The sequence below is a fragment of the Drosophila ficusphila genome, unplaced genomic scaffold (genome assembly GCF_018152265.1).
Source record: "Drosophila ficusphila isolate 14025-0441.05 unplaced genomic scaffold, ASM1815226v1 contig_198, whole genome shotgun sequence".
Taxonomy (NCBI): domain Eukaryota; kingdom Metazoa; phylum Arthropoda; class Insecta; order Diptera; family Drosophilidae; genus Drosophila; species Drosophila ficusphila.
In genome coordinates, this window is record NW_025064092.1 from 9527945 (window position 1) to 9543910 (window position 15966).

General features: G+C 45.6%; 1 protein-coding gene across 3 annotated transcripts in view; it reads left to right on the forward strand.

Annotated features, from left to right (window-relative positions):
- Nucleotides 1–15388, forward strand: part of LOC108091313 — a 42497-nt gene extending 27109 nt beyond the window's left edge. For all 3 annotated transcript variants that reach the window (XM_017190442.2, XM_017190439.2, XM_043207536.1), the window contains 9 exons: nt 244–1475; nt 1584–1747; nt 2854–3451; nt 6440–6561; nt 6653–6727; nt 7433–7587; nt 12039–12130; nt 13332–13524; nt 13927–15388. In XM_017190442.2, coding sequence (XP_017045931.1) covers nt 244–1475; nt 1584–1747; nt 2854–3451; nt 6440–6561; nt 6653–6727; nt 7433–7587; nt 12039–12130; nt 13332–13524; nt 13927–14897 — 3602 coding nt within the window. In that variant the 3' untranslated portion in view covers nt 14898–15388. The remainder of the gene's footprint in view (nt 1–243; nt 1476–1583; nt 1748–2853; nt 3452–6439; nt 6562–6652; nt 6728–7432; nt 7588–12038; nt 12131–13331; nt 13525–13926) is intronic.
- The last annotated feature ends 578 nt before the right edge of the window (nt 15389–15966 follow it).

Here is a 15966-nt window from a genome sequence, read left to right on the forward strand (position 1 = left end):
CGTTATTCGAGAGATTATGCTAATCGCACTGTGTGCACTGAATTTCCGATAAGAAAAGGCTTTACAAAAAAGGCTTTGGAAACCTTTTCCCTTCAGAAAGGCATTTTCATTTCCATTATGGCAATAGCTTGACTATGGGATTGTCCAGTTTTGGAAACTCGTGCGGTTCTCTTTTAATGAGATTTTTGTGATTGCTTTTCCTTTATCCTGATTGCTGCCTGTGGTCCCGGTCAGGGTGCTCAGATACCAGCTGCGACGAGAGCGACAGCCTGAGCAGCACCCCCATTCCGGTGCCCTCGCCGGCTCCCCACCAGCTGGCCTACAACGTGCTCAAGCCGATCCTCAAGCAGCCGCAGTCGCAGTTGCAGTTGCAGCAGCAGCAGCAACAGCAGCAGAGATCCCTGATGCAGCAGCAGCCACATCCGCAGACCGCTTACCAGCACCACCAGTCTCCGCTGCACCAGCAACACCAGCCGGGGATGCTGCAGGTTAACCCGCAGCAACATCTCCAGATGAAGAAGCAGCAACACCAGCAGGTCAACATACAGCCGCACCAGCCCATGATGCTGCAGCAGTTCCAGCAACTCGATCTGCAGCAGCATCCGCAGCAGATAATGCCGCAGCAGCAGCAGCAGCAGCAACAGTTGATGCCGCAGCAACACCAGCAGGTCTCCTTTCAGCCGATCCAATCGATTCAGCCGCACCAGCCGCTGCAGCAGCAGCAGCACCAGACGATGTGCCACCAGCAGTACCAGGCTGCTGCTCCGCAACAGCAACAGAAGGGGGTTTCCCAGCAGCAGCACCAGGTGGGAGTAACCTTCCAGCAGCACCAGCAGTACCAACAGGTGGCCCATCAGCCACAGCAGGTCGCGATGCAAGGGCAGCAGCAGCATCCGCCCGCCACCGCCACCGGTGGACATGTGGTGCACCGTCGGCTGCCCACGCCGCCCACTCACAGCGGAATGGGGGCGTTCCACACCCGGGAGGCGGCCTTGCAGCGGGTGCAGCAGCAGAGCGGCTACTACATCGACGGGCCCAGCACCTCGGCGGCGGCCTATGCCTATAATCAGTCTCTGGATCACCAGCAGCAGCAACAACAGCAGCAACAACAGCAGCAACAGCAGCAACAACAGCAGCAACAGGTGCAGTACGACCAGCAGCAGGAGTTGCAGTACGATCCGCACCAGAATATGCAGTTCGATCAATATCAGCAACATCAGACGCTTCAGCAGCAGCAGCAGCAGCAGCAATACCAGCCGCTCCAGCAGCAGCAACAATATCAGCCGCTTCAGCAGCAGCAGCAACATCAACAGCAGCAGCAGCAGCAGCAGCATTATCCGCTCTACTCAGACGACACCGAATTGGACAACGACTCGGAGTGGGAACTGGACGAGGAACCAGCTCCTCAGATGGCTCCTCAGCTGTCCACCTTCGACGACTACCTCAACGCCTCCCAGAATCCAGCTGGCAGTCGTGTGAGTTATCATATATTATTAATAATTTATAACTGCTTAGTTTTACAAAACGTTTTGTTACCTTATTCAAATATAAAATATTCGAATTTTTTATATAAAAATTTACAGCAGAGTCTGCGAGCCCAAAAGTCGCCGATTTTGCACAGACGTCGCGCCTCATCGATTGCTGGAAATGTGTTGAACTCGGAGTTTTCGTACGGTCGGAACAGTATTGGCGGAGTGCCCACTGATTCCGCCGATTTCCCACGCATTTCGCACAGCAGTAGCATCAGGTAAGAGTTATCCGACTCCTAAACTCATATGTTCGAAATATATATCTAAATATATGTTATAAATATATAAGTAGAAGTAGATCTCCGTCGTCGGATAATGAAATTAGAATTTGAAAACCAACAAAACTGTAGATGTCTCCTCATTTTCCTCCAAAATATGTTCAACATTCTTTGCCATTTTTGCTGAGATTAAGACGATGATAAAGTAGCAGCGGCTTGGGGCATGAGTCCGCAGAAAGGCGTCCAGTCATGGACGAGAAAAAATGATAATTAAAAACTTTGCAACAATGGGTGGCAGAAGGTGGGGCAAGAACGAGGGAACAAGGGGAAGGGGGCACTCTAATTAGGTGACCCAACCTCCTGTAGTCCTCGACTGTGACCTCTTGCCGCCTTGCCTCCTTGTGGGCCAACAACTTGCCATTGCCATTGTCTTTGGCGTCCCAGGGCGACCTTGGCCCAATGGGCCTCCATTCTGAGATGGAGGCTGCAGATTTGCCAAATGCCAAATGGCTTTTCAAATGTTTTACGCTCCATTCATTCACAATTCACCAGCAAATGGCTTGTGAGGATTCCGATTCACACACAACTGCATTTGGCACAAAGAAAAGTGAAGTTTTGCAACATTCCATTTGGCAGAGAAGGAATTTAAATGAGTGCAAAGTTTGCCACATGTATTATATGACAACTTTGCAAGAAGAAATTCAAGAGGTTTTAGAGCCAAAAATTAATTAGTAAGGTACAATATTAAATCGAACATATCTTCACATATTGTAAGCATGTAAACATTCTTTACTTCGTTTCCTGGCAACTGAATGCAGAATATTCTTCGCTTTTTTAGTCAAGCACTATATTTTCTTGAAATTTCGCTGATGCACTTTTTATTCAGATTTCATAACTCTATGCTATGGTAATTAGCCTTATAAAGAGATTAAATTTATTTTACCTTGAATCAAGCAACAACTTTACTGGTAAACAATTAACAATTACCAAAACAAATATTTCTAGAATGTTGATTATTTAAAAATCAACATATTTAAATACGAAAATAAGCAACTCTTTTTTGAATGTAATTTTAATTTTAAATTGAATTTTTCTCCTGCTTTTAGAGATCGCATTACTGTGGCCGGAGTGCTGACCTTCCAGCAAGTGATGTCCGGAGCAGTGTCGCCGCAGTATGGCACTTTGTCATCGCTGAATCCCACTAACCCAACTTCCGGATCCGGCGAGAGGAAGCCGGGAATGGTTGGAGCCGATCCCTTGGGAAGCATGGGAGGCGGAGGCGGAGGAGGAGGAGGAGGAGGAGGCGGTGGTCTACCAGGCGGATCTGCCCAGAATGTCAACTTGAGCGTGGGCTTGGGGTTTCTAGGTGGATCGAGCACCACCTTGGCTGCTGTCGCCGAGGTGACTAGTGGCACGGACTGCAACGGCGACTCCACCGACTCCCCATCCCCGGTGTCCATGGTCGCAGCTAAACAGCAGCAGCAGCAGCAATCGCAGTTGCAGCAGGAGCAGGAGCAGCAGCATCTGCCCACCCACTTGCCAATGAATCGGGAGCGCGGCGTGGGTGAGTCCTCGGGAGCCAGCACATCGGGCACGGCCCTTGCCGATCTGGCCGCCTCCGTGGTCTTGGCCACGAGCTCCGGAAAAATCCTGACCGACCGCCAGCGATTGAGGACCTCCAGCATGCCGGCGGAAAGTCGCAGGGTGAGTGGCCCAAAATATCTTATTCATGCTGAAATTCAAAGAGGATTTGGGTAAATAATTTATATATGTTATATCCGATAGTTTTCATTGAGCGATAGCATTGAGTGCAATGAAATTTATTTTCACAAACTACGCAAATCCCTAGATGATTTAAGCAAACAATTTCCATATAGTATCCTATATCTGATTTTCATTGAACAATAGCAATGCAATGAAATCTATTTATACAAACTACACAACAAACAGTATTCAGTCTTTAAACTTTAATGAGGACCATAGGATATCCTGATACATATAAATATTACATATTCAAGGCACAGACCACTCTGCCCCCTCAGAAAAACTCGGCAGTCACTGAAGCTATTTATTTTTGCCTACATTTTTGGCCAATGCCTAGTCACTCGTAGCCACTGGAGACGGGAACCAGTTAAGCCAGTTCAAGGAGCAGGCTCATGGGGATTATCGCACCGACTTGGGACGACAAGTAATTGAAACTCGGCCGGGGAACAAAAGCCATTTAAGGACAGCCATTAGCACTCCACTCACCAGTGAAATATTCTTAATAGTGGCACTAGCCAAAAAAAAAAGAAAGGAACTAGATATACACAAGACGAAGGAAGGAAAGATTACACATGTATCTGGATCTGGGTTTGTCTGGTTGGTTGGAAGGCCTTTGGCTGTGGGCTTGTTGGCCAAGTTTGCAGCATTCAGCATGACTGAGCATTTGATACATGGTTCTACTTTTGGTCCTCTGCTCTGCTCCCCGGGTCATTGGCTGCCTGAATCGCTTTTTTTTTTGGGGGGAGTGCCGCTGGCAGCTTATCATTTTCCAAACCGCCATTCCCGATTCCCCAAGTGGGCGGACCTGCGCCACCTTCAGTTTCCCTGTATCGCTTTTGGCACATTTGAAAAATCGCCATTATCAGCGGCAAGTTAAGTGCACTCCCCTGGCTGTAATATACTTTTCCTCTACTACTTTATTTATCTACTTTATTCGAAGGGTATTTTGAGGGGTTTTGTTAAAGGAAGGAAGAATTTTAACGTATTTATTGTACACCATCTTCGAAGCATAAAGAGACACCTCGCAGACCTCATTGTTTTCACATTTATTGATTATTGATATTTGGTTCTGGACTTATCAATATTCAATGAGAAGGTACCCGAAAGTCGTGTCACCGATTTTCACCCCATGGCTGTGTGCCATTAACGTGGATTTATGGCTGCGATTGTGATGGTGGGTGGTGATGGTAGTGGGTGGTGGGGTGTATAAGCCATAACCCATAAGCCATGAGCCCCACGCTCCTTCGGCTGACTTGCACTTGTCTAGTCGCTGCAGTTAATGTAATTAGTTTGGGAAATTGCTCGAGTGAAAATTGTGCAACGCGTGCTGCGCCGCGCTACGTGCCACCTGAATTTGCCGCAGTCGCCGGGGACTCTCCAGCCGGCAAAAGCAAAAACTGGAGCAGCCGGGGTCGTTGACCCAAAGTTTTCACCATATCCGCCGGCTCAGAACTTTATTCTATATTATGTATGGATGCCCCGTCTCTCGCAATTGATTCCAGAAATACGCGCGCTGCCTGCTGCCTGCTGTCTGCGATTAAAGTGAGCGAGAACCTTCAAAAAAGGAATCAATGGCAGGCACGTAAATGGGAGATGGCTCCCGGCCAAAGGGATTGCGATTGCGATTGGGATTGCCATTGCGATTGGATTCGGCTGAAGTCTAAAGTCTGAAGTCTGGGGGCAGCATTAAATGCGGAATAGTGTCAAGTGTGCGGCGTACTCGACACCGAACGAGCAAACTTGTCGACTGCAGTTCCAGATCCATTCACACTTCACCTCTTCTTCGGTGGCTGCTGCCAAACAAAAAAGGAGAGAAATTTAAAAAATCGAGAGTCGCAAGGACTGAAACCCCGAAGGCAGCCGAAAAAGTGCAGAAACTTTTGTGCCACCGTGGCCCAAAAGGCCAACCGCACATATTATGTGTGTGTGAGTGTGTGTGTTTGGTGTATGTGTGTTTGTGTGGTGTAAGCCCATTGGGGAACATCGTCCTGCAATTGGCAGGGAACAGGAGCCACAGCCACAAAAGGTGTCTTAACATCCATGCATCCGCATACATTCGGATATGCCATCAGTTGGGGCTTTGTTCATACCTTATTGGACTGAACGAATGAAGTCAAACACTCGCCAGTTCTCCTCATGATTGTGTTTCAGTGCAAGGACATTTATTTATTTGCGGCCAGCTGTCGAGTCTTCTCCTGCAAAAAAAGATGTCATCAAGGACCGCAATGGCCATTTATTTGCTTAGATTTTTATATTTATTTAATAGGTAGATGCAGGAGGACCGAAGCCATTGACTCAAATATATGTTTACTCTGAAGCATCCTTGTCAGAGTCCGAATTTATTGACTTAAAAGTACGCTCATGCGGTTTTATTGAAAAGTCACCGTGGCGTATACGTTATCAAAAATGAAAGCACACCTTGCGTATACGTTATTTTGCTTTTAGTTTCTTCCACTGCCTTTTCGAAATACTCTTTGAGTCTTGTGTTTACTTTCGACAAATGTTTGTTATTTTACATTAATAATGTTATATCTTCCTGTTTGTCATGCGATTTTATTAAAAAGTCACCGTGGCGTATACGTTACGTCAAAGATGAAAGCATACATTACGTATACGTTATAATAAGCATTTTAGTTTCTTCCACTGCTTTTTCGAAATATTCTTTTAACCTTGTGTTTACTTTCGACAAATGTTTATTATTTAAAACCAATAATGTTATATCTTCCTGTTCGTCAAGCGACTGTATTTAAAAGTCAGCGGGGCGTATACGTTAAGTCAAAGATGAAAGCACACATTACATATACGTTATTATGCTTTTAGTTTTCTCCACTGCCTTTTCGAAATAGTCTTTAAATCTGAGGTTTGCCTTCGACAAATGTTTGTTATTTTACGTTAATAATATTATATCTTCCTGTTGGTCTTTTCTAGCCCCGTTTGGCCGAGATGCGTCGCTCGGCCATCCACGCTGGAGATCCGGACATGACCTACTACCGTCTCCGCAGCTTCAGCATCACTTCGCACGGCATCTGCAACTTGGGCGACTCGCTGCGGTAGGTTCTCCCATCCGTCTGCCTTGTTTTGCGTTCCTTTATTCAGTATTCGTATTCCCACTTCCATTTTTGCACTTTTCTTTCGCAACAGAAGTCGCAGGTCACGTTCGATCAATTCCGTGACATCCACTGGCACTTCAAACAGCGGCGTGGATCGACACAATAGGTGAGTTCAGTTCAGTGGTTCATCCTTCAACCGCTCGACGTTCAGCGAGGCTCAATGAGCGAACAAAAGTGGCTGGCAATAAATTGTTTATGAAATGACAGTTCACATGGCGACAACAATGGGAAACGTGCGACATTTTCACGTCTATATGGTCTGACTAATTTCATACAATTTCCACACCAAACAATTTCCGCTGCCATTAACAACCGATGCCGATGAAGATGACGGGGGTGCTCGGTGGCGGGGGAGTCGAAGATGAAGATGACTCGACTCGTAACAATGTCAAGGCGTTTTCCATTTCATTGTTGCGGGAACACAGTGGCGGCACAGTGGGCCATTTCGCTGACTTACCACACAATTATGTTTTCAAATCTTAAAAGATTTAAATGTATCCAAACGAAATGCTTGCGTATGATCTGAGAATTTAGCGGGATTTCTTATTTATTTGCTCGACAGTTTTGAATATTTGCCAATTTTTTGAACGCAGCACAGTGGGCCATTTCGCTGACTTACCACACACATTTGCAATGTTCGAATCTAAAAAAAAGACTTAAGTGGATGCAAACGTTATGCTGAGAACTTAGCTGGATTTCATATTTATTTGCTCGACAGTTTTGAACATTTAGCAGCTTTTTAAGCAAATCCACCCACTGTGCCTCGCCCTTTTCGCCCATTACTCTTATATCTTATCTCGTATCCCCGTAGCAACGCATCGGGGGCATCGGGCGAAGTCATCGACGGGGATCCGAATGTTCCTGCCTACAAAATTGCGATGCTCGGCGGCTCTGGAGTGGGAAAGACGACCCTGACTTACCAGTTCACCACTTCCGATTACATTTGCGCCTACGACCTGAGTCTCGGTAAGTCGTTCGTTGTTTATTATTTATTACTTACCACACTGCTTTATTCAATTGGCAATTTTTTAATTTGGCAAATGTAAAATGTACTATATAGTATATATATATATTTATCAGGCCTGCCGCCGATCGAAGGTTTTTCGCTTTCGGTTGCGATTTTCTCTGCACAAATGTACAGTTCGCATTACAGAATTTAGAACAATACTCGTACTTAGTTTTATCCAAGCATTATGCACATACTCATCGCATAGTGGTTATGTATATTGTAGTTCATAGTTTAGAAGTTTTAGAAAGTTTTATGAGTGCGACCAAAAATCGAAAGCTGCTTTTCCTTGCTACCTTGCACTTTTGTATCTCACACTTTGAAAACTCTTTTTTGGTAGTTTCTGCTTATATCAATATCGTTATTAGTTCATATCAAGTACTGACAAAACTTATCTCTTCAATCCAATTATTTTTATTAGCTGATATCTAGTACTAATCAAACATACATATCTCTTCAATTCAATTATTTTTATTAGCTGATATTGAGTATTAGCATTTAATTAAATCAATTCTTTAGTAGGATTTTAATCGTCTTGTAGTTTTGGCTTACCCGTAACATAATTCACTTTCCTTTTGGCACATGTCTGCCGAAATATGTAATTGAAAACGAAGTCGCTTTCCCATTTTCACGACAGGCAGCTTCATCCATCTCCACTATGCGGCTTTTAATCAAACACATTTGCATTTTAATTATGGCACAAAGTCATAAAATATGGAAAGCGCCAGCGCTAATTTCATTAACTTTCGCGACCATATCACCGGGTCTGGGATCTGGAGTGAGGGAAATGCCAGAGAGAATGGGCGCGTCGGTTGCCCCGCACTTTGTTTGATAACCGCTTTGGACCTTTTAAGTGGATTTACCCACTGGAGTGGAGCACTGTTTCCACTGGCACTGGCATCGGTTTAAAGTCCTGCTCCTCGTCCATAAAATCGCATTAACCTTGGCGAAAATGTTTCACAAGAAGCGTTTCTAAGCTCCTTTGGTTGGAGAAGGTCATTCTTTTTTCTTTTTCTGTTATTGTTAGCATTCAGCACCCGGTAACTTTGCCCAAAGACACTTCCCTACTTAAATTGTTTGAATGGGCACCACGAGGACACCCAGGGATCCCCAATACAAAACATATAATATTATACTACTTTGTTTGGTGATGGACATGCGTACTTATACTCTCACAAGGATAAGCCCTTCTTGGATCTGAAAACTCGAAAAGCTCGAATCGCCTCAAGTTGCGAAATGCGTTGCTTGAAAATTGGCTTAATTAATTGGACGGCCAGGAGAAGATGCAGCCACCACCTGCCGGCGCCTTGTGCAAAATTCCCCCTTTGAATTAATTGGATTGCAGCTGTATCGAATTACCTTTTGAGCAGCGAACTTTAATGGACCGCACTTAAGCTGGCACTGAGTTAATTACATCTCAGATATTCTAGCACTCAAGTGGTTGTGCACCACCGGTGGTCCGGCTTATGGAATCGCAGATCGAATGTTGCCGAAACCCAATATTTCATTAGCAGTGGCTAATTGCAGCTGCAATCGGTGAGCAGTGGGTGCAACACGTGTGCAACACGGTCGCAGCAACAGTTGCCGCACTGCAACTGCTCTTCACTTTTGAAGGAATTTCGGACTGAATGCCTCACTTCCGTGTGCACAATGAAAACGAACGGAGTGCCATATGGTTGCCTTGGATTTTTGCTCTCTTGGCGGAGGACTCCAGAGGAATTTAGGACCAAATATCTCCATTTGGCACAAAGTACACAGTGAAAAAACAGATGGTACGACGCATATGAAATCATTGAGTGACAATTAACCAACAATTTCCCTTCCTGATTGCAACCGCATTTTTGTATTACCGAATTACCAGTCGAATATTCTGTGGTTTGGTTTTTACGGACTGCGTGCAGCTTCTGCTCGTTTCTATTTCCGGTTGCCCTTGCTTCTCTGTTGGCATTTCTTGGCATCCTACTGTACAGTATCCTGTTGTTTGGAACCAAGGAATTCATTCCCACGCAGGAATTTGCTGCTCTCTGTGGTCGAGATAATAAAACTCGGAGCTTTAATTAGCCCCACAGCAATGGCAAGGTTTATGACGACAGTCATGTGGCCATCGTTTTGAGTTTTGTTTGTTAGTTTGTTGGTTTGTTGGTTTGTTGGCTTGTGACAATTTGTGTGTTCACTTTCGTTGGGGAATTTCCATGGACGGATTGTCCTCCTGGATGTCGCCCACTGCTTTTTACTGCTTTAACACTGCTTGCACTGCTTGCCCTGAATGCTTGAATCGTGCTTTGTTTTTCCGCCCATTGTGCAGCATTTCACAATGCCTTTCTGCAGGACACGCAAACTGCCGGGTTTTGCGTGTGGGCGTCCGTCCTTTTGGCCATCTATCGCTAATGGCCAACAGCATTGCATGACCACAAAAACTCTGGGGGCGGCGGAACTGCTCTGTGGCCACTCCCCCAAAAAAAAAAACCAGATGGTAGAATTTATTACATGCCATGTCCGTTCCGTTTAGAGTAAATCTAAGTGCTTCTGATTGCGGAAAATAGCTCAAACAAAGCCCTAATTTCACTTGAATTTATGCTGATGCAATCAGGCGCTCCTCGGGCTCAGCTGTAAGCTGCAATTGCCCCGCAGAACTTCAAGTTGATTGCAGTTGAACGATGGCAGTTGAAAGCAAAGGACCTGTTGCCTGCTAAGCGCCTTAAAGGATTTGAGCACGACTGTACCTGTTGAATGGCATCGCAAATAGAGTGCGATGTGAATGGCGGGGTAAGAGGAGGCGCCGCACCATCAAGGAACTATTAAGTTCTAATAATCCCATTTGGCGTTAATAATTTACCATCCAACGAAGCCCACACACGCGCCCCTTTGAAACGCCTTGCTTTCAAGGACACCCGCAATTGCACCGCCACTAATCCCACCGAAAATCGTTGTCGAGGGGGGTTTAAGAGGTTCGGCTTCGGTTTCGGTTAGTTCGACTGTTTGCAGTAGCATTTGAATAATTGCATTGCAATGACCCGTCGACGCAGTTGGCTTTCGCCGCTTGTCAATGGCATGACTAATCAGCTAAGCCTTCGCCCAAAGGACCTTCGCCTGGCACACAAAGTGCGGCGGCGCTACACGGAAAAGCTTGCTTTTCCTATTCAATTTGTGCGGCACCGCCCACGCATTGAAAATTACTGGCAACATGCAAATTAACCCGGGACAACGGCGGAGTTTACTCGCATATGGATTTTCGGCACGGCACGGGTCTTCTGGGTGGCTTCTGGGTTAAGGGGAATCTTGCGGATGCGGGTCGACTGGCGTCTAAATATTTGCCACAGCTGAATGCAAACAGAGATGGGCGGACAGAGTCGCAAACTGCAGTCATTGTCTGCTCCTGCGGCTCTTTGCCCCTCCCCATCCCGTCGTCGTTTTTTTTCCAGTGGTGGCAATCCTGCCACCCCAGAGTTGCCACCCCCACTCCGTTTGCCCGTGTCGAACTGCTGACACAGCGTGTATTGGGCGGTGCTCCTGCACCGGGGAAAAAAGTACTGGAATAGCATGCAAATTCATAAAAGCATTTACCCATTTAAGAACTCATAACTATGATATATTTTAATATAAGTAGTTCTTTCTTTAGTTCAGTAACTAGCCACTACATTTAAAACTAACCCAAATTAGCACGAAGTTTTGTTCTGAAACCCACCTTTAAACTCAGTTTTGTGTGGGCTTAAATTAATAACATGCTAGCGGAAAGTTTCCCCTCTTTTTCCCAGTTTGAGGATATAGAATCCCTTGGTGTTTTGTGGCTGTGTTGTGGTGACGTAGCACTTTCCGTGTGCACCACCGGAGAAGAAGGCTTTTCGAGACTGGAGTTCCAAGTCCCTCACCCACTTCATGCCCACTGTCTGCCTTCCCTGCCCCGTTTTATGATTGTGGTAAAAAACGAGTCAATGCAGACTGGGTACTGGGTAGAAAGAAAAAGGGGGGAAGGGGCGTCAATTGCGTCATTAACTTGCCCGGCAAATAAAATCACTTTGATTACGGTTTTATGGGCGGCACGCCCACCAACGCCCCCCAAAGGTTGTCGCCGCCTGCGGTGCAATTTGATCGATTTTAGACCCTTGGCATTGCACTCAGCGACCGGGAGTTGTTTTAATTTCCTTGAACGTCCTCGGGAAGTCCCCGCCAGTGTAGGGTTGTTCTCCCCCACCCCAAACGTCGTTTTCCAACACAGGCACGCTCGAACTATGCACTCCTGCTTGGGTAGTAGCTTCATACTAACAATAACACTAATACTCGTAATATCCATCATATTTTATTCGACACCTAACCAGTAACCAGTAACCAGTAAGATCTAGCATTAAGGGAATGTCTGACGCACAAGGCTGTTGTTCCCCAGCTCACAAATATTTTGGCTGCGTTCTTTTAGATGATGATTATGGACAGAAGACGGTGTCGGTGCTAGTCGACAACATTGAAACGGATTTGGAAATTATTGATCATCCCGCATGCGAGATGTCGGTGAGTAAGCAGCGAGCGGAGAGGTGGAAGGCACCTCCTCCCCGCAAACAGAAAGTAATGGTAGTACCCCCTAATAATGGTGTCCCCCTAAAAACGAACACCCTTCGAATACGAGTCCATCGTCGGTTCAGACCCTTCTCATCCGGGGACTCCGTTCTCCATACTCCGTTCTCCATTTACCAATCTCTACTCTCCATTCTCCATTCTCCGTTTTCCGATTTCCCCCCCCGTCTGGCTGAGTGGGTCAAGCTGCGCCAGCTTGTGGGTTAAGAGCCAAGCCAAGCCGTCTGCCTCTGACACATTTGCCAAATGTCATTAACACTTCTGTGTTTCTCCGAGTTCCTTCCCGGTTTCCCTGCTTCCCTGCTTCCCTGTCACTTTAAAGATGAAACAAAGTGATGTGACGGCTGATGCGAGTGTGGTCTGGGCGGACAAAGGTTTCGTATTTGGTATTTGTCTCTGCAGCATCAGCAGTCTGGTTTTCCCATCAAATATTCCCTCGGCGAGTTCTGAACTCTCTCTTTACTTTGCATAAACGGAAAACACCTATTGGAACAATCAGTTTGTCTACTAAAAGTGTGCACTTCTAATAAATCTTGAAAAGGCTGGGTTCGAAGTTCAGGCAATAACATTTCAATATCATTTAACAAGCGGCTAACCATTAAAATTGTATTTTAATTTAAAAGTGCTTACAAAGGAATTATTTACATTGTTATCAAAAAAAAAAAAAAACAATTAAGTGTTGTGAATGTTTGAATTTACTTTTAACTTTTAACAAAATGAGAAAATCAAAAATTTGGATTTTTAAGCGGATTTGGGTAAACCATTTAATGTTGATTTGATAAATTGTGATTGCATCTGCTTACGTGTTACATTCCATATTCCATTTTTTAGCCCGCTTAAATGTGTTGTCTAACGAGGATCTTAAGTCTCTTTAAGCTGGCCAAGGTCATTGGTCGCAGCTGCGAAAAGCGCTCAGACGAACTGGGTTGCAAGGCCCATCCTCGAGTGGGTATCCCACCTCCCACCACCCACCTGCCAACTTTCCCTACCCCTCTCGCCGCTTGGAAATTTCATTAAAATGCTTTTTTTTGTAGCCCCGTTTTCTGCACCATATGTTTCATCTCTGTCCCTTTGTTATTTATTCTTTTCGCCGCCACCACACTTGGTTGCTTGGTTCCCTGGTTGCTTGGTCCTTCAGACGGAGGCCTTCTGTGCCACCTACAACATCGACCTCTTCGTGGTGGTCTACTCGGTTATAGACCGCAACACCTTCGCGGCAGCCGAGCGGGTCCTGCAGTATTTGAAGGAGAACGAGATGCTCTTGTCCCGTGGCGCGATCCTGGTGGCCAACAAAACGGATCTGCAGCGACATCGGGTGGTCACCCGTCAAAGTAAGTACCTTCCCCTGATTATCCATACACAAACTTGTTTAACTAAAATGCGTCTTATTATATTATATATAATAACTCATATAATAACTCATATATATATAACTCATATAATAACTTATAACTCATATATTAACTCATATTATAACTCATATAATAAGTCATATAATAACTGATATAATAATTCATATAATAAGTCATATAATAACTGATATAATAAGTCATATAATAACTGATATAACAACTCATATAACTTATAAAATAACTCATATATTAAATCATATTCTAACTCATATAATAACTCACATAATAACTCATATAAATATAACTCATAACTATATATGATATCTCATATTTTTAACTCACACCCTCTCTTTCCCAATCTTCTATTTAATCCAACTGCAGTGGGTCGCAAGGTGGCCAAGGAAATCGCTTGCAAATTCATCGAGACCTCCTCCGGCTTGGACCACAATGTGGACGAGCTACTGGTTGGCATCGTGGCCCAGGTGAAGCTGAACCCGCAGCGCCTCCGGCTGCTCACGGAGCAGGAGCTGCAGCGCCTGAATCTGCAGAGCACGATACAGAAGCACCGCGGGATGCACTCGCAGTCGCGGCGGATGGTGCGCCAGATGAGCATGTGCCAGGGCGACGGGGAGATCTTCGATGGCGGATTGCCGGAGAGATTGCCGAACGGCGACGGCGATCCCGACGCCCAGCCTGGTACTTCGAGGTCGAGCCGGTCGCGGGTGGAGAACCCCAACCGCAAGCCACTGAATCTCGAGAGCATCCTCAAGATGGGCGAGAGCGAGGTGGAGGACGAGGATGGCCATGGCCAGAACCAGAACCAGGCACACGGACATCGGGGTCAGCGGATGCGGCAGGGACAGAAGCCGTCGCAGCTGAGCAAATTCAATATGCTCGCGGCCACTTTGAGGCATCGGCGGCCCTTTCGCAAGCGTCGCTCGTTCGACGGCGGCGTTACCACATCTGCGGCAGCGGATGCCGCCGCCGAGCTGCAGCGGCGCTATCAGCTCCGGGCGATGGACGACCTGCAGCTGGAGAACCGCCGGGCGGCGGAGGAGCGCTTCGGGAATAGGCGACTGAACAACAACCTGCACGCCGACAGCGACGAAGAGGAGGAGCTCGAGGCGGAGGCAGATGGAGATGCAAATGGAGAGGGGGATGGCGATGGAGAGGCGGAGGAGGAGGAGGGAACCGAAGGAGCCAACCGACGGCAGGGTAACTGCAACAGGAAGGTGGTCAAGAAACTGACGGCCCGCACCAAGGTGTTCATCACGTCGGTGCTGCGCTTCAAGAAGGCCATCAGCCTCAAGCGGCGCAACTCCTCCAGCTGCAGCGATCTCTTCGTGATCTAAGCATCGCTTGGAGGAGGAGGGATTTGAGTATAGACTGAATGTACATAGAAGGCACAAAGGATGAGGAGCAGCAGCATCCCCCGGAAATACGGAAAAGGAGGAGCAAGTTCGGGAGACCCAGAAATCCAGAGATCCAAAAACCCAGGCACATCGAAGCAGCAGCGCAAACCGAGGTGGAGTCGAACACGGATGCCAGAATGAGGAAGTCAGCTTGTGAGGAGGTCAACGAATTCCATAAAAACCAAAAAAGAAAAACAAACAAAACAACAACAACTACAGGGAAATTTAAATCTTATTAAGAGGCCAGCGAAAATTGCAGTATTAGAAGAAATATTTTAGAAGACGTCTGCAGTTTGTAAAGCCAGGTAAACCCTTCAAAAAGTTTAAGACTATATAATTTTCCAAAGAAATCTCTAGGGACTTCTAAGATCAACCAAAAAGTATGATTTTTAAGATGAAAATATAGTGTTTCGGTTTATATTTTAACGATACTTGGATCGTATATATATTTTGAACTCTTAGAGGATTCTTTGGGCACTTGAATACTAACATTTTAACGAAACCAATCTTAAACAGTAGTTGGCGCTGCAAAAGCGGACAATAATTTTATTTTTAAAAAGATATTGACCATAAAATTTTACAAAATCGAATATTCGAAATACAAATTAAGAGCATGCATGTAGTATGCGAATGCAAAATTGAATCCAATCCGCTTAAAAAAAATGTAAATTCAGTGGAAATCGCAAGAGCAGACAACAATGGCAAAGGCAATATAAATGAATGAATGAATTATTTCCATAAGTAATTTTATATTTTTTTGTGGTTTCTGGTTATTGTCAAACGCGTGGTTTCTGATGAGTTTCAACCTATTATGAAGTGGGGCCTACCAAAGAGTGAATCGCTTATAATGACAAGATAAAGGCACCACTCGAATACAATTTATCCTAGCTAATCAAGAGTACGATCAAAAACAAGAGCAGTGCAAAAATTTCACACCATTGCAAACTTTACGACTTTTTCTTAATGTGACCAGCTCAATTGCTCAACTATGAATGACCTTTTACGACAT